Raw genomic sequence first — 23,506 nt, forward strand, 5'->3', positions numbered from 1 at the left:
TGATGGTCCTGGGGTCTGCAGCAGACCTAGCTGAGGGACCAAAGGGAAGCCAAGACTATTTTAGCGGATTTTTGCTGTTTACATTCAGTATTGTGCTTGGAAGTTGGGGAAACAAAGCAAGGTAGAGGTAGAGAGTAGCATCTGGGGGAAGCATTAGCTTTCTCTTGAATTCATCACTATAGTAATGGCTCTTTCTTATCTTCAGGTAAAGTAGTGATGGGCCTATCATTCAGATAGTAAAGTAAAAAAAGATTTTATGTCCCTGTGTTATTTAATTGATGATGTGTAGTTACAAAGGAGATTCTTTTTCCTATCTTTGAGGAAAGTGGGAAAGAAATAAGTTGCAAAAAACCACTTGTTTTGATGGGAAGAAAAAGCATGGCCATTTTTTCTTTTAATAGTTTAAACTTTAATACAGTCTTACTGCCAGAAAAAACAATATACATCAAATATGTATGCCAGATATTATACAGAAAAACACTTAATTTCTGTGTATGTCTGATATACATATTTGATGTATATTGTGTTTTCTGGCTGTAAGACCATAATAAGGTTAAAGTAAACTTTAATATAGTTTTTAACAAGAAGAAAAAGGATGTATCCCCTAAAAGGTATGAAATGACTTCTTAGTCCCCTTCTTTTGCCACTGCTTGGGGTGTAGTACTTGCCTTTCTCTGCTGCCAGTGCTTTCAGATTGGCTAGTGCCGCAAAGAGACAAGCGGTATTGTTGAGCTGGTCAGGGCTCCCAACATAATAGTCATACCAGATTACAGATTTTTTTTTTTCATCCTGAGATCTTTTGCTAATTTTTCCTGACTTATGGTATTCTGCCTGAATCTTTTTTTTTCCTTTTTTGTCTTTGCTAAAGAAGGGAAATAGCACAGTCTGTGGTTTCTAGACCTTTTAGTTCTATTCCTCCATTTCCATAACACAAATGCCATTTAACTGACTGAAATGCAAGAATTTTTTTCCTAGTCTTTTGGTTATATATCAGTTATACTAAGGTTTTATATCTGCTTTCCTCATATCTTCTTGGATAACTAAGATAACAGAAGAAAACTAGTTAAGTTACTCCTTTGTGCTAAATCTTTGTTTATATTAGTTATAGGGTATCATCACTTCTTCTTGTAACGGTTTTTGAGCAAAAATCTTCACTAGTTCACTTCCCTGACATACAGACTGCAGTTATTTGGTCTTTCCTTTATAGAGGCCAGCTTTTGGAATTAGAATAGTGCTGTTATACACTTACAAATCCTGCTGTAGTGCAGTGACTTTTTTGTTTGTTTGTTTGTTTGTTTTGTGTCTTCAAGTCATTGTTGATTCCTGGAAACTGCTTGGACTAGTTGCTGCACTTTTCTTGGCAAGATTTTGGAAGTGGTGTGCCATTGCCTCCTTCCTAGGACAGAGAGTGACTGGCCCAAGGTCACCCAGCTGGCTTTGTGCCTAAGGCGGGACTAGATCACGGTCTCCTGGTTTCTAGCCCATGCCTTAACCACTACACCAAACTGGCTTTCTATGTGTATGATCCTGGAATCTCTGGTGGAGATCTTATTCAGCTATGTACTTAGTACATAGCAAACAACTATGTCTCAGTCCCCCTTTTAATGAGATAACATTGACCTGAAGTAAGGATTAATTAGTAATTTTTGCCAACGTTCAAAGTGCTTCAATGTTATGTAAATATTAAATATTTATTTTATAGAGAATTATAACTATAATTCTTAGAGTTATAAAAGAGTTTAATATGTGAGATTAAGTGCAAAGCTTAACTTGAAAAACTCTATGAATGTCAGAGACATTCTTCCTTAAGAGCTCCCTTCTTCCCCTAGCAGTTTCCATTGTGTTTCTAGGATCGAATCAGAATGCTTTCTGTATTATAATATTATTGAGTATATGCACATAGCAATTGTTCTTTAAGGCTTTCTTAACTACTTATATAAAGCAGACGAGTTCTCTCATGTTAAGAATGTACTTTTCCTGCTTGTTTTGAATTATTTGATAGTGAAATGCATTACATTATAACAGCATAAGTCATCATTGATGGACAGTGAGAACTACGGAAACAAATACTGTTTTATGCAGGCCTTTACATCTGTATAACTCATTTTCATAATTTCGGCCATATGAATTTTCAGAAAGTAATAGATCTTTCTATTGGCTTAAGGAAGTGAATGTTTTCCAAAACAAGCACAATTTAAATGCCCCACAAAGCTAGAGCAATTTTATTGAGCTAATTTTATTTTGAAAATATGGCACCTCTTTCTTAGTTTATATGACAAATTACATTATGTTTGAAAGGCTGGATATTGTTCACTATTAAATTTTGTACCAATTAGCTGTTTTTCCTGATGATATTAGTTAAAGAACTTTTGAAAACAGAAAGCTACTAATGATTTACACAGACCAAAAATATTCCTGGCAAAAGTTTGATCCTCTTTTCAGTTCACAAATATGTTAGAAAAGAGTTACCCACCAAGTTCTACTTTCTGTAAGTAATTTTCCATTCATTTTATGATGAGTTTACCTTATTGTAAATCCAAATATGCTGTTTTCTCAAATTACTTATAAACTACAGTAATTTATTTTGAATCACATAACTTACTGCTGACTTAGAATGGCACTTTTCTGAAATATTACAAGGGAAATGTATTTTGTGGCTTTTGATTTTAAGATTCCCTCATATTAATTATTTTTATATATTGAGTATGGAACTGTCAATTTCTTGATGTGTTCTTTCTTTAAGAAAATTAACTTTCTTAAAAGTTATAATAATTTTGGTGTAAGTTTAATTTAGCTTTTTTAGCTTTGTTTCAAAGTTAATATATAGAGGACTGAATTGTAGAACTTTATTTAAATATCTAGTGTAATGTTAAAGGTTCTGTGTGGAACCTTTAATAAGATAAAATAGAGCCTGAGTACTATTTTGAAAGTTGAGTAGTTTAGCACAAAGTTTTCTCCAAATAACTTTCTTTTATGTTACTATTTAAAAATTGCATTCTGTATTCAAGAAAACATTTTGTAAGCATCTGTGCTGCATCTTGGAAGAAGATTCATACTTCCATTTTTGTAAAATAATTGATTTTGTGTGTAATTCCCAGACTTCCATATCATGAAAATCTGAGGGTCCTGTTAACCTAGTAGATTGCTACTTGGGTCCAAAACGTAGTCAGAATGTCAGACTACCCAATGATGATCTCTGCAAGTCATGAAACCCATAAAGGAATGGACCACATGAATTTAACCACATTCATCTGTTTCAAATATCACTTTCCATTTCTACCTTGATATTCTTCTATGGTTGAAATTCAGGTTGTAAATTCCTCAGGACAAGACTTTTGCTTACTTATTCCGTAAAGTGGTATATTAATTATTAAATTATACAATTATTATATCATTTTAGCAAATACACAGAAAATAAAAATTAGAGCATAAGAGGATATACAAAAATGCTTAATTCTAATATAATTTTTTAACATACAGAAGCCTCTCTAATACTACTTCTGTTTATATTTTTTAAATATATTTTAATCTAGTTGTACCTTTGAGGGAGTTTACCATGCTGTGCAGAGTTTTAAAATTGTGTTGTTATCTATCTGTCCATGACCTGCTTGAGGCCTTTTAATTTATTCAGTGGGCTTAATTTTGAGTTTGTGCCCATTTCCTTGAAACCGGGGGGGGGGGGGGGAGATAAGCCTTCCAAATTAAATTGTTCAACATCTTCTAATTAGAAATCAAAATGTCAGGTGGCTTACTCTTTTAACTTATAGGAAAAGTGTTCTCAGTCTGAAAGGTTCAGGATTTTGATCATAGCATTCATTACATAGAAGTTGTTTGTTGAATACTGAAAAGTTCACCAGCTTGCATTGGCTGAAGAATAGCTGTTGGCTACAGCTGTTTCCCCTTGCATACTTTTCTCTGTGAACCTAGGAAGCATGCTTAACTCTGTCTGGGTATAACTTAGCCAGTTAAGCATATTAAAACAATTTATATCCACTTTATTTCAGTGGTACACGTGCTTAAGTTTCTTTCATTGAAATTAGTGCATCTTAAGCAGATAACTCACTGTACTATAACATTACATTTATACTTTAATAATTTTTTTTTTTGCAAAATTGGAACAGAGGATATGCTAAAGTGTGTTAAAAGCAGAGTATGCTACATTTTACTTAAAGCACTGTACCACCAAATAAGAGGAAAAATTATTGCTTCTCTTCATAATCTTGGTTGGAAATCATGGCTTAATAGGATGTCCTTGTAAACATCTCTTTAACATAAAATACTAGTAAAATCTCTTTGAAACTGTCAAGACAGGTTATTTGAAACAAAACATTAAATAATTATTTTTCCATGAATGTGTATATATTTATAAATAATGTACAAAATTTCAGGTACTATGTTGCCCAGGGTTCAATGCCTGTATCTGAATAGAATGTCTTTTAAGGTTTGTTTATATCTGCTCAAAGAAGTAAATAGGATGCACTACAACATGAAATGTTTTTCTATAGCTTTTAAAGCATCCATTCTTACCATTAGACGCTGTTAGTAACAGTTGCCATGCAAATGTTCTGTTGGAGTGTTGCGGATTTAAGGTGAAAAATCTGAATGTTTAGATGCAGTCTTCATCCTTAAGAGATGTGTGGTAAGTTAATGCCACATCTTTTGTCACTGAAGCTATGTTTATGTAATGTGAGGAATAATTTAATAATTTCTTATCTCTGTACAGCTTTGAAAAAAGGACATGAAAGCTAGTGTTGATATTTGCATGACATTCAGTGTACAGTATTGCAGTTCATGATGTAATGCTGAAACTGTGGGATGTTTATTTGTAAACATTGTTTCTTACATTGTGATAGGATTGCATTTTTCTTTGTTTTGTAAGGCAGACTAAATTGTTGGCTTTTACCATGAAAATAATGTACAGTGTCATTGTGTAATAGAGAAAATAATACATTGATGTGTTCCTGATGATAATCAGCATAAGATCTTTGGTCACAATATCTTCAGTATTTGCTCATTATATATTAAAAGGGTATGTCTATTACTACTAAATAACTTTAATATAACTTCCCTGCCTCAGATGTTTTAGCTAGTTTAGAAATGCACAACTATGATATACTAAGATGCTAAAATTCTAATAAGGGAAGAAGGTATGGGAGCTGAGAAGAAGCACTTCCATTCAAAATATGTTTATTTATTTTAGGGGTTCCCCCCCCATTAGATTTTTACTCTAGACAGCTTTTTGGTTATCCAATCATTTCTGCATGCAAACTGACATATAAACCAACCCTGCTGGCTTTTTTTAAGTCCTTAAAAATCTGGCTCTCTGTTTGGGCCTGGGGCCCCAAGTGTGTTCAGGGACCCATTTCGTGGTTAATTTAGTCATTAAGATGGGTGCTTTATTATTAACTGCAATGTATTTTAATGTTTGTATTATTTTAATTTTATTTATTTATTTATTTATTTATTGCCACCCAGAGTCACTTGGTGAGATGGGGAGCCATACAAATTAAATACATAAATAAATGTTTTTGTATTATATGTACTAGATGGTTCGGCCAAAGTGATAGGGAAAATGTATAGTAAATGTCATAAAATAATATTGTTTCAATAAGGGATATTTAGGGAATATTATAATTCACCCCAAAGTGTCACTGATAGTTGCTTATCACCATTTTCTTTTTCATTTCAAATGAATTGCTAGCAAAAATTAATAGGGGAAAACCCATTAATAGATTAAAAAATTAGAGGCAGCCTCTTACAATTCACAAAATCACAATGCTGCTACCTTTTGGAGCATTCCAGTTTTAAAATAGAGTAAGTAATTGATGCAATGATAGATGACATTGAATTAGACCTGACTAATAGTGACTATATGTACAAATGCTCTACATCTTAACCTGTTCTCCATGACAGTCTGTGGCTCTTCTAGGGATATTCTAGTGATATCCTTGCTGCTATTCATCAGTCTTACCCATTGTCATCCCCTTCTATTCCCCTCAGCCAAACTAAGCATAGTCATTATTCCTAGACCACTATCACTCATGTGCCCAAAAGATATGAATGACTTCTTGGTAGTCATGTTCTGTTGAGAGCAGTCAGTCTTTACTTCTTCCTGGACTGGTAGATAGCATCTTCTTGCAGTCTATGGTACTAATCTAATTCAGAAGTATCCATTTTTCTGCCACTCTTTCTCATAGTCCAGCTTTCACAGCCATGCATTACTGCTGGGAAAGCCATTGCTTTAGCTATTCTGATCTTCACTGACATACAATATACTTATTGTTCATGATCTTTTTTAGCTTTGTTATTGCCTTGTTTCCTAGGATTAACCTTCTCTCTAATTCTCTAGAATGTTGACTATTTTTATCTATTCTTGAGCCCAAGGAAAAAAAAATATATCTTCACTTTTTAAAAGGATTTCAGTACTGCAGGTAAAGGTTTTAAGAGTTATTTCAAATCCATTTATAGCTCCTTGCTTCTGACTCATAATAACTGTCTTATATTTTCTTTTCATAAAATGGTTTTAAATTCTAATCCTTATTTCCAAATTTGTGACATTGCATTCTGAACCAGCTGTAGCTTTTGTTTATTTTTATTTATTTATCAAATTTGTCACTGCCCATCTCATGGAAACGACTCTGGGCTGTTTACAGCTTTTGAATGGTCTTCAGTGACAACCCCATGAACAGTGCATTGCAGTAGTCCAATCAAGGCATGAGTAACCGTAAGAAGGGTCTCCTGATCCAGAAAAGGATGCAATCTATCCAAGGCTGTCCTTTACAATATTTGTTAATTGTCCCCATCATTCCAAATCTGGGTGGCACATAATAAATAAAAAGATTGTTGCCTTATCCGTGTAGGTTTGCTGTTTGCTGGATTTATCCTAATAACTTGGCTGTAAAATATGTACCCAATTACATATGGGTGTTTTTTTTTTAAGTAATTTTTTTAATCTTCAAAGTTGCCTTTTTATAATTTTTGATAGGTGATATACATTTTAAAAGTAAACTAGATTTGATGTATTTAGGAGCTTTGGCATTTGAGCCAGCTTTTACTCTCTGTATTTGGCTATTGTCCCAAAGGCTGCTTACATCATGTTCTGTTCTGCTGTAGCAGAAGAGTATAAATAGATTAATTTAATCCCCTTTTATGTTCACAATTATCTTCATTTCTAAGGATCTGGCAGAGGATCACTGAAAATTTCTTAAAACTTGAGGATGGCTGTACAGATGTAGTTCTCTGTGTGCATAGATATAGAGAGAGATTTAATTTTGTACATGAAGCACATGTACTGAAACTTCTGTTGCAAGTTTAATTCCCTGCTATCTCTGTAATAAACTGGTGGTTGCTTATCTTGTAATCCATATCTTCTGTTATATCTAATAGAGGTGAGCATTCCTGGCAGTGATTGTTGAAAATTGCTGAAAATTAATGACACAGTCTTTAATCTTTTTAGGTAGAGAGCAGAAGAAATCCACAGTTTTAAACAAAAAAAATAAACTTCCCTAAATTCCTACCAAAAATTCATACTTACCAGTATGAATTACATAGCCCCACTTGCTTTATGGTCCTCTACCCCCTAAATATAGGTATGGCCATCAAAAATTGTCCACCCCAATCTAACACTTGGCATTAAAATATCATTTTATACAAAGTTTGAAATTTTGTTCCAATATCAACTTAAAAGGTTCTGTACTTAAGAATATATTATTTAACATTGTAGCTGAAAATAACAGACAATATTATGATAATACATCTGTTTCTTGTTTTGTCTCCACAGGGGAGGAAAAGACCTTGGTAATTTATAAATAAGAAAGGCAACTGCTACAAAGAATTCATGATGATCCCTTAAATTCAGAGGCCAACTGACAACCAGGGCTAATAAGCTCACAGCTTTTGTGCCACATATACAGGTATAGTTAGGAATATTGTATATTTATTTGTCTAGAATGTCACTGTTCTATTGTGTAATTTTAGACTTTGGCTCACAAACAAAATAAGGAAACAATTCCATACATTAATCACTGGATTTTCAGATATCTCATTTGGAAGTATATTTATAATCTACTGGAAGCTTTTGGAGAAAAGTAGACTTTCTTCTAGAAGAGAGTTCCATCACGGTGTTGTATGTAAATGTCAAAAGATTGTTTTGTTGGAGAACCAGTCTTTACAGGATTTTGAAGTTCCAGATAAATTGATTAGGATTGGAGCTTCATTGAAAATTAGAATGGAGTAAACCCAGACCTACCTGCTTCATGCCAGAAAAATGAAAGTCTAATTCAAATTACTGCATTTCTTCTCTGGGTTGTCCAACACAAAACCATAATTAATAGAAAGAGGAAAGGAGCTGTAAAGATAGAAAATCCCTTAAAATGTAGGGCCCACAAATCCTGGTGCTTCCTCTAGTACTAATGTGTGCATTATTATTATGAGGCTAACACCCCTCTGTGTTTAGTGTTATTTTACACCATTCATTAAACTGGGGATGCAAATATTTAACTCAGTGTAACAAATATGTTACAAAATAGTATTAAAATGATGACACCATATAAGAGTGGGTCACACTTACAATATTTTTTCACATATCCTACACAGTGCTTCATTATCTTAAATAAATTATTCACAGGCATCTAAATGCTCCTTCATAAACATGAACTTAAAATTTACAGAATAGAAATTCCCAGAGCGTTATATTCATTTCCATTAGATCTATGGCTAATGAGTCTCCTACTTCTTATATTGGTTTACTTGGTTGTTGTGGGAATTGCTTAATGGAAAATCTGTGTTTTTCCGCTTTTACTTGATATGCTTGCCATTGGAGCTAGAACAGGTAGTCCTCACTGAATGCAATTGGGACTGGCAACTCTGTTGCTAAGCGGTACAGTCATTAAGTGAAAATCACTTGACCGCTGCGGTCATTAAGCAAATCACCACAGGTCATTAAGCACAAAGTCTCATTACCATGACTTGTGACTTCTTGCTGGCTTCCCCATAGACTTTGCTTGTCGGAAGCCAGCTGTGAAGGTCACAAATGGCAATCTTGTAACCATGGGATGTTGTGACTGTTATAAATGCACGCCAGTTGCCAAGTGCCTAAATCACAATCATCGGGATGCTGCAACAGCCACAACTTCAAGGACTAGTCATAAGTCTCCTTTTTCAGTGCCTTTGTAACTTTGAACTGTCATTGAACAAGTGGTCGGTAAGCAAGGACTACCTGTAGAAGTATTTCAGGTGAATCACCTATTAGTAATCAAGTGACATACAGTGGTACCTCGGGTCACGAACGCTTCTGTTCATGACCAATTCGGGTCACGAACAGCACTGTTCGCAAAATTTTGCTTCCATTCACGAACGCCGGATCGGGTGACGAACAGGATCCGCAGCCATTTTCCCTCCCGTGACACGTCGTCGTGGCTTCCTGTAGGGAGGGGGACTCTCCCTCCAAGCAATAACCGCCTCTCCACCCACCTTCCTGTCCTCCACGCCAGAAGTCGCCTTGAGCAAGATTAGCGTTCTCTCTCTTCGTACTGTATTTTGTTTCATATTTTTGTGGTTTTAAAAAAAAAATACATATGGTTCAGAACGGATTAACCGTAATTACATTGAACCTTATGGGAAAATTTGATTTGGGACGCGACCAAATTTGGAGGGGTCAGAATGGATTAACCGTATTTACATTGAACCTTATGGGAAAATTTGATTCGGGTCGCGACCAATTTGGTTCGCGACAAGAGTCGCGGAACGAATTAAGTTCGTGAACTGAGGTACCACTGTACATGCAGGGAAATATCCATGTATGCAGTCATTTTGTCTAAAATGATCCTATTCCTGACCATAGTATGAATTTACTGCCTCGGGACATGTTCTGTTAACAACCTCCCAGAGTTGCTGGGAGTTGGGGGGATATAAATTTGATATTACATTATTATTTGGAAACTTTAAAATTATTTATATAACATGCAATCAAACTTTTTATATCTTATTACCTTTAAAACAAATAAATAGGATAAATTGTAGACAACTTTAGTAAGAACTATACTGTGCTTGAAAAAATGTTGATCATTTAATCCTTCTATAAAGCTTTTAGAAAACATAACTTGGAGGATGTAATTTTTGCTGGCTGATGTATTTGGATTTTATCCAAACTAGGTGCATTCTACTAAAACAAAGGAAGTTATTTCAGGCAATTCTCTTGGCTGCAAGTGTCATACATAAAAATAGTTGTTAGCTCTCATTTAAGTGTTAGATGATGCTGCATGGGAAGAGTTCCTCCTAGCTTGGGAAGGGTCAGGAGTACCATTTGGACAGCACTTTCTCAGATGAATAAAAATTGTATAATTTGGACAGGAAATGGTAAAAAGCTACTATTTAAGTTTTTTCTCCAGAGAACAACTGGAGAGTGTTGTATACTTTGGTTTGGATACATTTTACTAGGTGGGTTCTATGCTTGCAATCACATTTTTTCCACTTGACTCATAGGGAGAAACTAAACTTCTTAATCTATATTTGGTAATAATAATATATACTTTTATCAGAAAGGAAGAGCAATTATTAACTTTAAGAGTGATGAATTTAGTCTACCATCAAATCCAGCTGTGACTTATTAAGCAGGATATGGAAAAATCCCCAAAATATTCTAGAGGACAAGGAATTTCTACATAGGCTGAAATTTGGTCTAGCTGTTTTAAATATAAACTTGTTACATTACAGTATAGTTTTTTTAAACTATACTTTTTTTTTACTGTACTATTTATTAATTTGATGATGCCAGTGCTGAAAAAATAACTTTATGACTAGTGCCCGCATTTACGACCTTCACAGCATTCCTCAGTCACAAGATCGCTATTGCAGTCAGTACGCATTCTGTGCCTGACCTGTTTTTCTTTTTTCTCCTCTTGCAGAGTGGAAAGATTGGAGAGGAAGGGATTACAAGAGAGTAAGCAGGCACACAATGGGGAATACATTGAAAGCAGTGTGCTGGCACTGGCAGCCCCCCAGTGGGCCACGCAAACAACTCAGCGTATTCCCTATTGTGTGCCTGCTTACTCTCTTGTAATCCCTTGCTCTCCAATCTCTCTGCTCTGAGGGTGGGGGAACAGGTCAGGTGCAGGAGGAATTGCCTACAGAAATCTCTTGTTTGGGGGGAACAAAACCATTTCTGTAGGCAGTCTGTAGGCGGGCGAGTGAGCGAAGCTTCATCTGTATTTACAGCCGCTCCCCATCACTCACATTACCGCCTGAGCTCTGCCTCCTGTCAGATCAGTGGCAGCATTAGATTCTCATAGCGTGAACCCTACTGTGAGCTGCGCATGCGAGGGATCTAGGTTGCATGCTCCTTATGAGAATCTAATACCTGATGATCTGAGGTGGAGCTGAGCTGGTGATGCTAGCACTGGGGGTGGCTGCAAATACAGATTATCATTAGCAGAGAGGTTTGACTGCACAGAGACCATAATAAATCAATTTGCTTGCAGACTTATATCAAAACCCTATCATGTAATGCACTTGAATCATCCCGAAACCATCCCCCCGCCCCGGTTTGTGAAAAAATTATCTTCCACAAAACCGGTCCCTGGTGCCAAAAAGGTTGGGGACTGCTGCTATAGATGACATTAAAGAAAATAGAAAACACTTTGGTATGATTATTTTGTGTGATTGGATTTGATTCAAAACAAAAATCAGAACATATTTTGATTATCATTAAAACTATTACAAATAAGTTCTTTTTACTTACTCTAAGACATATGAAATCAGGAGTGTATTTCTGAAATAATTATTTTTAAATGTGAATACATTTCTCCTTGTTATTTACTGCAGTTTATATGCTGCTCCAGCCCAAATGACTGCATTTTTCCAGATTTCTGTGCTCTAGATTTCTAGGGATACTTTGTAGCATGCCAAACTGGAATTTTAGTATCTTTTGAGTAAATACTGTGCCAACAGTTCTCCAAACATAAATTTCCTGGATAGATAATTTACATGTCAACAGTTTAACTGAAAAGTTTTTTTTTTAAATACAGTACAGCTTCTTTATTTTTTACATTGTTACAAGAGTAAACATTTTGAAGGACTGCCATAAACAGGTTTTAGACATGAAATGCAAAATCTATCTAGTTTATTTTCTATATCAATTTAAAAACCCTTTATCTGAAAATAAAAAAATTCAGCTTATGTGGGATAAGAAATAGCCATAGAAAATTTAAAACATCTAGATTAAAAAAAATTGCTTTCTGCAGCTTCATCAGAAAGTTTAATATAAATCTAATGGAGCTTTTTGTGTAAAAACATATCCCAAGAATTGGAACTTCTTATGAAAAATATTTACAGAAATGAAATGCTCACATTTTCTGATAAGAGGGTTCAGTGCCTAAGAATGCTTCAGCATTATGAGAGCAGGCCTACTCTTCCAGTCCACAGTGTGTGGGCTCCATCTTTCCCTGGCCCTTTCAATAATCATAGGTAAGATATTGTGTATTTGGGTAGATATAACTGGCAACTATTAAGAGTGCAGTTTGACTGAAGAATAACAGCAGTTAAGAAATGTCTTAAATCAGTGATATCATATGATTAATACTTTTCCTGGATTTTGACTGACTGTTCAGTAAATCTGCATCAGAAATATCGACAGGTATGTGACTGTTACAGCAGGCATTTCCAGTAATGCCTGGCATCTGTTAACTAGTACACCATTCTAGTTTTTTTTTCATATCCTGTAGCACTGATATTTTTCCTAACTTTTGCTTTTAAGGACTGTGTATTTTGCTCTCCAATTAATTCATCTTCTGTTGATTTGATTCAATTTCCAATAAAGGCAAAGAGATATTCCAGGGCTGACAAAAGCACAGTGTCCATTTCCAACTATTAATAAACAATACAAAATGTATAAATGGAAACAGTAAAAATTATGCTAACAGAAAACAGTGTGTATTCAGTTACTATAGCAACTAGACATACAAGAAAAAAACAGAGCCTACAATATGTAATCTGACATTATAAATTAGGATTTATATTGACTCCTTTTTTAATTATGAAATGTTTTATAGCATATTAAACATAGGTTAGGCATAAGTACGTTCTAGGAGGGGATAGTAAGGGAATTAAAATAACAGCTGAAGAAGCAAAGCTGCTGGAGTTCTAGAAGAATTAGCAGGATCAGTGATCACAGGCAGGGGAATATCAAAAAATGAAAGAAGAATTGGATGGGGCAACATAGAATGATTTAAATTCAGAACAGTATTAACCTGAATTTATAAACCTTAAATTTTATGGAATGCTGCATGCTAAAATTGCTATTAGAAACTCGGCTGTCCGTCACCATTATTTCATACAGAGCAAGGATTCTCTTGGGAAAAGCAATGAAATTTCTATGAGAAGAGTTGTGACATTTATAGAAATGTTGGTTTCTGGCTATGGCTTTTGGAGTCTGACTGTGGCTTTCATGTCTTCAGCATACTGATGAGCTTTTATACCAGACTGAGATACTTTTTTTCCAGGACCAATATATAGAAATTGAGATTTATTGGACCTTGGTGCAAGACAGAAATGTAAGCCCCCCCCCCAAAAAAAAATTTTTTCCCAGAATGTGGAGTAGCAAGCACCAAGTACTGTCAACTTTGGCACAGATCCAGCGTAAAGGGTTGGAACAAATGCAAACCTATCTCTTATATCGGAAATAAGCTGATAGTTATTTTTATGGAAACTACAGTGACGAATGCTTAGGAACAATGCTTTGCTTAATCTTTTCCTTTGCATAAATTTATAATGTCATTGCTGATTTCATCAGTGCCATTCAGTGTAGCCTAATCTCAGATACTACTTCGTAGCATATATGTGTGTTTCTCTAGTTGCTATTGATTAATCAATATTTCAGAAACCAAAATGGAAAAAAGTATACTAACAATAAGAAAAGGAACAAGAGGCTTAGAAAATCATTAATGAACCAATTTCGTTTTTAGCTTTTAGATACTGCAAATCTGTGCTTTCGTTTATGCTTTGAAAAATGCCAAAATAAGGTTAATATCATAAGTAAAATGATACTCCCTCATTTTAGTCCAGTATTATAGAAATTTTTATTTTTTTCATGGTATACATCAGTCAGAAAGCTTTGATTTGTGAAAAGAATAATCCTTTAAAAACATGAGTTCAGATATTTCCAAAATTTATTCTGATTTTCTAATCAACTTCATCATAGTGTGGAGAAATTGTTAACAGACTTGGAGCTATTAAATTATAAAGTGGAATAAAAATTATGGGAGATTGCAGTTGTTGATGTGTTTTATTAACTCCAGTCATCAGAAAAGAAATTGAAGATGATTCTGAATATTTATTTAGTAGTAGTCATCATAATAAACCTGAAATATCACACAAGAAACATGTGATGAGACTGCTTATCTATATAAGAAAGATACTGTTTCCCAAACAAGGCAAATGTATAAAATGCACTAGATAAAATGGCTGTGCAAATATCTTGTCCCAGATGTCATTGAGAGCCTTTGCAATGTTTAGCAACAGTAGCTTACAAAACAAATTGCATTAAGATATGCTGTGTATTTTAAATAGACTGACGTTTGCCTTTCTTATTGAAATCAAATGTCTTTTCTCATTGATCCGGGACTTGTATAATTCCTTTGTACATGTAACATCAGTTCTTGTCTCTTCTAATCTCTCATACATATTCTATCTTTTTGGCTTTCTGCCTGTGAATAGCATCCTTCTATTGACTTCATTCTAAAATGTAGTTAAACATTTAATGATTTAATTTTATTTAAGCAGAAAAAAATAGCATTAATATGAATCCATAGTGGATAGAGTGAAAGTAATAGATTTCCATTTTCTTTTTCAACTGCGTCTTAATCTAAATCTCTCTCAACCCCACCCAGTGAATCACAAGTGCACTTATGTGTAATTTGGAATAACACTGTTATGATGCTGATGAAATGGGCTGTAATTTATGAAACTTAATACTGAGTTAAATTTGTTTTTAATAATCATAAACTATTTTCTTTTAGTTACAGATAATCAGCATGCAATGCACTGTTTCTGTATCACTATACACTAAAGATATGTTAAAGTTTACTTAGGTAGCAGTAGTTTGAAAGTGTTAGGATAGGATGAAGATGTTACCTAGCTGGGTAATGAAACGTTTGCAAGAAAAGAACCAAGCTCAGAGAACCCCAAGGACTCCACAGTGTTAGGATATATTTAACATCTATTCAGACTCATGTACAAGATAGAATGCAGAGTTCATATAAAATGGCTACATCCAGAGTGTAGTACAGGTAGTCCTCATTTAGCAACTGCCTTGCTTAGTGGCCATTCGCAGTTACGACAGTGATGAAAAAGTAACTTTACGACCAATCCTTGTGTTTACGACCTTCACAGGTCTGTAAAGCAAAGGAAAGCTGAAATAAGATCATAAGTACAGTCATGATTTCACTTAGCAATCACTTTGCTTAACAACTGAGTTGCCAGTCCCAGTTGCGGTCACTAAACAAGGACTCCCTATATCACATTTTACCATCTTGAGAGAACACCAACATATAGGAGTTTTCCCTTTTTTTCAATGAAGGAAGTTTGGGGAGGGTCGGGTCCACTATGCAAAAAATTAGTCTTTTGGGCATTGTAAGAAATTCTGCACTGTGATTTAAAATAATGATATATTATTACAGAGTTCCTTTTCTACTTTTTTTGCCTCTTTATCCTAGTTTTCAAATACACATTATTTGATTGACTAGTTTTTTAATTACTCAGGATTACTAAAAATTAAGCAAAGGGATTATTTGTGATTATTTAAACAAAATTTCCATGAAAATTAAAAATAAAAAATGAAATTAATATGCAGGTATGTAAATCACTGCTGGAAAAATATGCTGGCGTGGTTGTGTTAGGAATACAAATCAGGGGTGGTATTACAGTTCTTTTAACAATGGTGTTATTTGAAAATAAACCCAGTTCAGTTTTGATAGCTTCATTTTGGAGGTTTTCATTAAAGCAGCTTTTCTTCTAGGACTACCAGGAATGGGGTAGGCTTGCAGTCTCAATAGAGACTACTACCTTGAAGTATTGCAAATTAGTGAGGTATGTTTATTATAATGAATTGTTTTCATCCTATTTTTTTAAAGGAACTGAGTTTCAATGACTTACCTTGAGTTTAAAAGTTCTAATTTAGTTGTTTGATTAATTCCCTTCTGTTGCTCACCGGAATAATCACCTTTCATAGAAGATTCTTATAATGTTTTTCATAGAAAGGATACATCTGTAACCAAATAGGGACTAGAATGTGAGTTCCCTGAAATTAATGATCTACCAATTATACTATAGAAATCAAATAATGGTCTCATCAGGAAAGCCCCTTTTTAAGTAGGCTTTGAACAAATATACAGTATATAACGTACAAAAATTAAGGTAACACAAAATTTCTGCTTTCAACTTGTTTCATTGTTTCTTGCATGCACACTGAACTTGTGTAACTACAAGAAAGAAAGAAAAAATGTGCCATTTTTTCTGTTTATAAGTAGAAGGTTTGGAAGCAAGTATCCATGGAAGTGGATAAGATGCTGTCTAGATTGTCCTCTGCCACTTGTAGGTCCTGCCCATCTTGACTGCTGCAAGAAATGGGTGGAAATATGACCACCTGGATCTGGGAGACTGTCAAAACATCTTTGTGAAAGAGAGAGACACCAGCAGTCTTGAAAGAGGCTGTGGTGTATTCCCTTCTGTAGAGGCCATCCTTCGATCTGGGGGTTTTAGATAACTCTTAGCTAGTCTGTCAACATCCTTCTGGCTGCCTGAAAGCTATAAGGGTCTAGATGGGAGAGGACAGGCCGAAGCTGAATTCAAGCAAGATGGAATTGCTGTATGTTGATTGGGGTTCTCCACTGACATTGCTATTATCTCTGGATGGGAAGTACTGCTTGCGACAGAGCAGGTCCATGCTTTGAACTCCCCTGTGTGGCAGAGGTTTCTGCAAACATGGAAATTGGTTTTCATACAGCTCTGGATAATACTGCTGTTGAAAAAACCTTCATGTATCACTAAATAAGTAAATTGTGTGGCACTTAAATTAGAAATTAAGAAAAGATTTTTAAAGATATTTAATATTCTGTGCCCTTTTATTATTTGCATGTACTTGTGCTGCTTTTTCTAAAATGCAAGATTTTTTCTAGAGTCCAAATCTTAACTGATTATTCTGTAATTTTGCTCTGATAATGAACCATAACTTCTTTTTTCACTAGAAGTGCTGATGAAAGGCAGTGTTCTTACAAGAGCCTTTTATTGCTATGAATAGTGATTAGCTAGCTGTACTGAGAGCTATCAGGGATGAAGTTTAATGCCTGCAGAGCATTCTGGAACATGCCAGTACTAGGAAACTCCTCCCAAACAGTGGAAGAAGAAAATGTTCAACATTTTCTTCAGTTGAATAAAAACAAAATTAAGATGTATATTGGCATGAAGTATCTATTGATAGAAATTGATGAGACGATAATATTGCACTGTCAGATGACTTCAGCACATGCTTGTCTATATTGCTCACTAAATGAATCAAGTGTTCCTTTAGAGGGAGGCTTTTGCAGCAGAGTGCATTGAAAACACATGTCTAATAGGTACATTCATTTTAATAGGCTCATTCATTGAGCTAGCCTGATTAATTAGTGCATGTCACCATCTGGTATTTACTGAGACCATTCATTTTTAGAATACTGAAATTGCAGGGAATAGTGCACACCAATTAAGTTCCTTTTAACTGGATTATGTTAGTATACAGTATTAGTGTAGGAGGTTTTCTTTGTGATTCAGCCAGCACGCCTCTGAAGGAACCTGTCAGCCTGAAATTTAGAACAGAGAAATAGTTCCTTAAAATGCATAGTGAAAAAAAGGAGACAGCGTGTATATCTTTTGTTGGACAAATGGATAATGCCAAGAGAACCAAACTTTAGAAATTGTATAGAGATGTACCACAGATATTTTTCCCCCTGGGCTTTCCTTGATGTCATGATTATCAAAGGAATAGTCTGATATTCTTTTTTCCTCATGTAGCATAAAGAAATTCTCAGCCAGCCTTTCCTTGCACATTTGCTCTAATGCAATGCATTATGGGTATAATGGGCCACTTTCAAAATAACTTTTGGGAGCATTGCAGTAAGATAAAGGATCAAAGGGAAATATTAAAAATAAGGATAGCTTTCTTTTGCTGTTCTTGCATAACCTTCAGATTATATAATCAGTATATTTCATAGTGATATTGCAATGAAAGTAAAGAAATAGAAAACATTTTTGCAGACCATTTTAAAAGTTGGCTTTCAAATTAATAACTTAGATCCCTCACAGGAAGTATTTAATTCCTGTCAACACCAGACTAACACTGATTGTGGATTCCTCTCTCCTGCTTTAGTCCAATTGATCTACTCTATTGCTTAGATATTAGAAAGTAGCAAGCACCATATTTTCAAACAGACTGAGCTAAGTAAAATGTGTTGTGGGTTAAACCTTGCTTTAACTTGAATTACAATGGAAAGCATTACTATGCTATGATCTGGACAACAGGAAATAATGCTTCTAGTTCTAAAAATACCAAAGCAAAAGCTATTACATGCAAATAACTAGAATAAAACCAGTGTTTAAAAACTTTTAAGATGAGACTTATTTGAAGTTGCTAGAATATATTTCAGATTCAAAATAATACAATAGTTTAAAAAAAAAATTCAATAGCTATACCACTCAAAGAAAGGGATAGCCAAAGTATTGGTTTTTTTCATTATTTTACATTCCTCAAGAAACAATTTTCCACTAAAATTACTCAGTATGGCATTATAACACATTAAACTATCATATCTTTTTGCTAGTGATATCATGTTATCATGAGAGCCAGTTTGGTCTAGTGGTTAAGGCACCAGGATAGAAACCAGGAGACTGAGTTCTAGTCCCACCTTAGACATAAGAGCCGGCTGGGTGACTTTGGCCAGTTGCTCTCTCTCAGCCCAACTTGCCTCACAGGGTTGTTGTTGTGGGGAAAATAGGAGGAGGAAGGAGTATTAGATAAGTTCACCACCTTGAGTTATTTATAAAAAATAATAAAGGCAGGATTAAAAAATGCTTATGCTTATACTTATCATTCTTTAAACAAAGGCAACAAAGCCAGAAATTCATTAAGCAAAAGCCTTAAAGTTTATAAGATGCCCTCCTATGAAATAGTAGAATCAAATATTATGAAACGTCTTCTGATTATGTTGTGGCTCCACCTGGTGTTCAGTAAAAATGCTTGCCTATATTCTGTAATTAACAGTTTGACTTGCCATGTAGCATTAACACAAACTGATAGATCATTACCTCTATTTACTACGTGTCAATGTGAGATGAAGGCTTACACTCATTAAGTTTTTACTGTATTTGAAAACATAACTGGCTACCTATAACATTTAGTTGTTTTACCCTCACAACTTCATTATGGAACAGATTAAGCTTAAAATTAGTTCCTGTTTTATTAAAAAGATCAGGAAGTTCTGCCTAATGAAGTTGAGAGGATCAGCTTCTTGAGTGGTAGTATGTGCATTCATTTCTCACTGGTTTTAAATATCTTTTACTTTTCTAGGATGAACCAGATTTCATTATGCAAGCAAGACAACATTAAATAGTAAGGAATGATCTTACCATGCACTGAACAATCTCTGAACATCAGGTGCTTAGGCCTCAGAAAATGTCTGCTTGCAATGCCTTCACTGAACATGTGTGGAAACCTGGTGAATGTAAAAATTGCTTCAAGCCAAAAAACTTACATCAGCTGCCTCCAGGCAGTGAAAAACCTCCAGTCTCAAATTCAAATATAAAAACCAATGCAATTCACAGCAACCAACGTGCTAAGAATACAGGAAATTTTCGGCCACCTGTGGCAAAGAAACCCACTATCGCTGTGAAACCCACCATGATGACAATAGATGGACAGGGTATATGTGGTGAAATCACCTCACAGGATCTTTGTGAGAACAAACCAGCTATTGTAGGTTGGAACCAGAATAGAACTGTCTTGAAGAAAAAGCCACTGAATAATAATAACAATAATAATGAAGAAGAAGAGGAAGAAGAAGAAGTTGAAAGTTATAATCATATTCATAGATCTTTTGGAAATAATGATGATACAAGTAAAGCTCCAAGCAACAATAATGGACTAACTGAAGTATTGAAGGAAATTGCTGGCTTAGATCGTTCAGCTTTTCTAACAGGAAATGAAATTAATTCAAGGGAAGCATTCTTGGGGCGAATAAACAATTGTTATAAAAAGTCATTAGAAAGAATGATCCCTCCAAGTTGCCTGATGGGTGGAACAAAGTCACAAAATAAGCATGTTGTATTAAGTGGAACCACTGCTGTAATAAGCAACGAAGGTGGCCGTTTCTGTTACCCTGAATTCTCCAGTGGAGATGAAAGTGAGGATGATCTGTTTTTTGGCAGCATCCATGAAGATCATGAGAGCTGGGATGAAAGTGATGAAGAGTTGCTAGCAATGGAAATCCGCATGAGGGGACAGCCACGTTTTGCTAACTTTAGGGCTAATACACTGTCACCTGTTCGATTTTGTGTTGACAAGAAATGGAATACAGTGCCTTTAAGGCATAAGTCTCTTCAGAGATTTTGTGCGGTAGATTATGATGACAGCTATGATGAAATTTTGAATGGTTATGGAGATGACCCTGTAATCCTTTTTGGACAGGAAAGCATGCAAAGCATGGTTTCATCAGATTCTATATCTCCTGATTCTTCTCTGACTGAAGAATCTCATTCTGGAACAGCCAGCAGTTCTTCACAAAGGCTTTGCAATGGTAGAATGTCTCCTAACAGTTCCAAAAGTACCAGATTAATGGAAGAAAGTGATAAAAGGTTTTTTGATGATCAACAAGTAAAAGTTGCAATTAAAAACACTCAAAATGCTACCAAAACTGTAGAGACACACAAAGCTGTGCTTGCCATTAAGCTAGAAGAAAAAGATAGCAAGACTACTGTCCCAAGTGATAAACAAGAATGGAAAAGTCCTTTAAATATGCCATTTCAGGCAACAGCTACAAATTCAATCCCCCTGGAAGAACAAGCAAAACCTTATAGAGTAGTAAACATGGAACAACCAGTGTGCAAACCTTATACGATAGTGGATGTATCAGCAGCCATGACACATGAAAGTATAGAGAATCAGGCAAAAAATCTAGATACTAGATGTATTCTGTCTAACCCAAATTTACCAGATGCCCTAAGTACAAATGCTATGTCTCATTCTGTATCATGTGGGCAAGTAACTCCTAATCTTAAAAAATCCAACACTGCCAGATACCAGGAAGTTTGGACTTCCAGTACAAGTCCACGACAAAAAATCCCTAAAGTGGAACTAACTGCCAATATTCCAGGGCCTTCTGTTCCTGTAAGGAGAAATATTCATAAATCTGCTCCCACTTCACCTACATCAACAAATATTTCTACAAAAACAATCCCTGTCAAGTCCCCTAACTTGTCTGAAATAAAATTCAATAGCTATAATAATGCTGGCATGCCACCCTTCCCAATTATTATTCATGATGAGCCAACTTATGCTAGATGTTCCAAGAATGCCATCAAAGTTCCTATTGTAATAAATCCAAATGCATATGACAACTTGGCCATCTATAAAAGTTTTTTAGGAACTAATGGAGATCTCTCTGTTAAAGATAAAACCACTAGTATCATCAGCCACACATATGAAGAAATAGAAACAGAAAGCACAGTATCTGAAAATATACCTAATAGATCTGCAGAAATATCCCAAGTGAAAGGTTTAGGTAATAGCACTGAGAGAAGACTGGGTTCTGTAGCTCAGAAAGTTCAGGAATTCAATAGCTGTCTTGGAAAAAGTCAGACTTCACCCAAAGGTTCTTGCCATGGCTCCCCAACAAAAATACAAAGAACTTTTCAGGATTCTTTAGCTAAAATAGAAGATATACAGGAAATATCTAATGACAGTCGAGAAAATGCCTGTACAGTACTATCGCAGATTGTAGCATCAATCCAGCCTCCACAGTCTCTCCCTGAAACACCTCAGACTGGCCCTAAGTCTTGCAGCGTTGAGGAACTCTATTCTCTGCCTCCTGATGCAGACACAGATAAAAGCACTCCAATGCGACCGAAATCACTTTTTTCAATGCAATCTAATCCTAATGCTGAGGGGATCAAATCCACAGAAATTATGTCAAAGGAAATCCCATCAAAATCACCAATCATGCAGCCTTCAAAACCAGTGACAACTTCTCAGAGCCCTAAAACAGAGCAGCCTCCCCCTTTCCCACCACCCCGTTCCACATCTTCACCTTATCATGCCAGCAAAGCGTTGCAAAAACATTTCAGCAATTGGAGCAAACCAATGAGCCCTGTTAGGTCTACGGAGGCTGAATCAGTTTTGCATTCAGAAGGTAGGCGAGTTGTTGATGCAAAGCCTAAGCGATGGATATCATTTAAGAGCTTCTTTCGTCGCAGAAAGACTGAAGAAGAGGAGGACCGAGAAAGAGAGAAAGGGAAACTTGTGGGTCTTGATGGAACTGTAATTCATATGCTTCCACCACCTCCTGTTCAACGTCACAATTGGTTCAGTGAATCAAGAACAGATTCCAGTGAGAAACCCTCTGTTGTTTTTATGTTTAAATGTGATCAAGCAAAGTTGGAGACAAAAACCGATCAAAACAAAACTGAAGTGGAACCAGCCATTGAAGTTATGACAACAGAGAGGGGAGAGAGGGAAAAACATCCAGAGACACCAGAAGAAAAAAAGAGCCATTCCTCTTCACCTCAAGCTCCAAAGGAAATTCTCAGGTAAAATTTATATCAACAGTTGGCCTCTGTATTTTTTAACTGCATTTTTAATAATTTTGCTAGGTATGTTTTTTTGGTTCTTAGCACTGTTATAAGTGCTAGTCTGTATTTTATATTCTGTATATACAAGAATAAGATCATGCCATTCCTCAATTAGGAAAAAATGTTTGATGAAACTTTAAAGAGTAAAACAATTATTATAAGATAAGCTTTCATGTATTGAGATATTTTATCTATCTATGAAGTTTACCCACAAAAAAAAGCATGCAAGGTAACTTCATGTAGCTTATGTAGGCTCCGGTAGCTTTTACCATAATATGAGTTGGTCTGTGAGTAATCAAAAGATTCTTGCTTCTGCTTCAGTAGCCTAATGTATGTATCCTTAAAAATTAATATTCTTTAAGTCACACAGTTCAGTCATAATATTAGAAGAAAAAGGGAAGGTAAATATGAAGCAACGTTCTAGAAGTTATTTACTCTGATTTATATGCTGCTCCAGTCAGGAGATTTATATGCCTCTGCAATCAGACTCTGAGCAGTGCATATATTTTTTATCTCTATATTATAAATGTAATATATTTTAATCTGTATGTTATAAAATATGATAGACTGTACATTCAGTTCTATCATTGTTTAACTCAAAATTCCTCTAAACTGAGTCTGATCTTTTAAATATTTGCTT

General features: G+C 35.1%; 1 protein-coding gene across 5 annotated transcripts in view; it reads left to right on the forward strand.

Moving 5' to 3' along the window:
• Window positions 1-23,506, forward strand: part of PEAK1 (pseudopodium enriched atypical kinase 1) — a 45,953-nt gene that overhangs the window by 1,141 nt on the left and 21,306 nt on the right. For 3 of the 5 annotated variants that reach the window (XM_088148376.1, XM_088148380.1, XM_088148377.1), the window contains 2 exons: window positions 7,781-7,913; window positions 19,592-22,824. In XM_088148376.1, the coding sequence (XP_088004502.1) occupies window positions 19,697-22,824 (3,128 nt within the window). In that variant the 5' untranslated portion in view covers window positions 7,781-7,913; window positions 19,592-19,696. Of the gene's footprint in view, window positions 1-4,369; window positions 4,640-7,780; window positions 7,914-16,009; window positions 16,081-19,591; window positions 22,825-23,506 lie in introns of those variants that run through there. The other 2 variants (XM_088148378.1, XM_088148379.1) reach the window with 2 other exon arrangements.

The sequence above is a fragment of the Python bivittatus genome, unplaced genomic scaffold (assembly GCF_059951505.1).
Source record: "Python bivittatus isolate LINGU-HERP-01145 unplaced genomic scaffold, Pbiv_v1 ctg000530_np1212, whole genome shotgun sequence".
In the NCBI taxonomy this organism is placed as follows: domain Eukaryota; kingdom Metazoa; phylum Chordata; class Lepidosauria; order Squamata; family Pythonidae; genus Python; species Python bivittatus.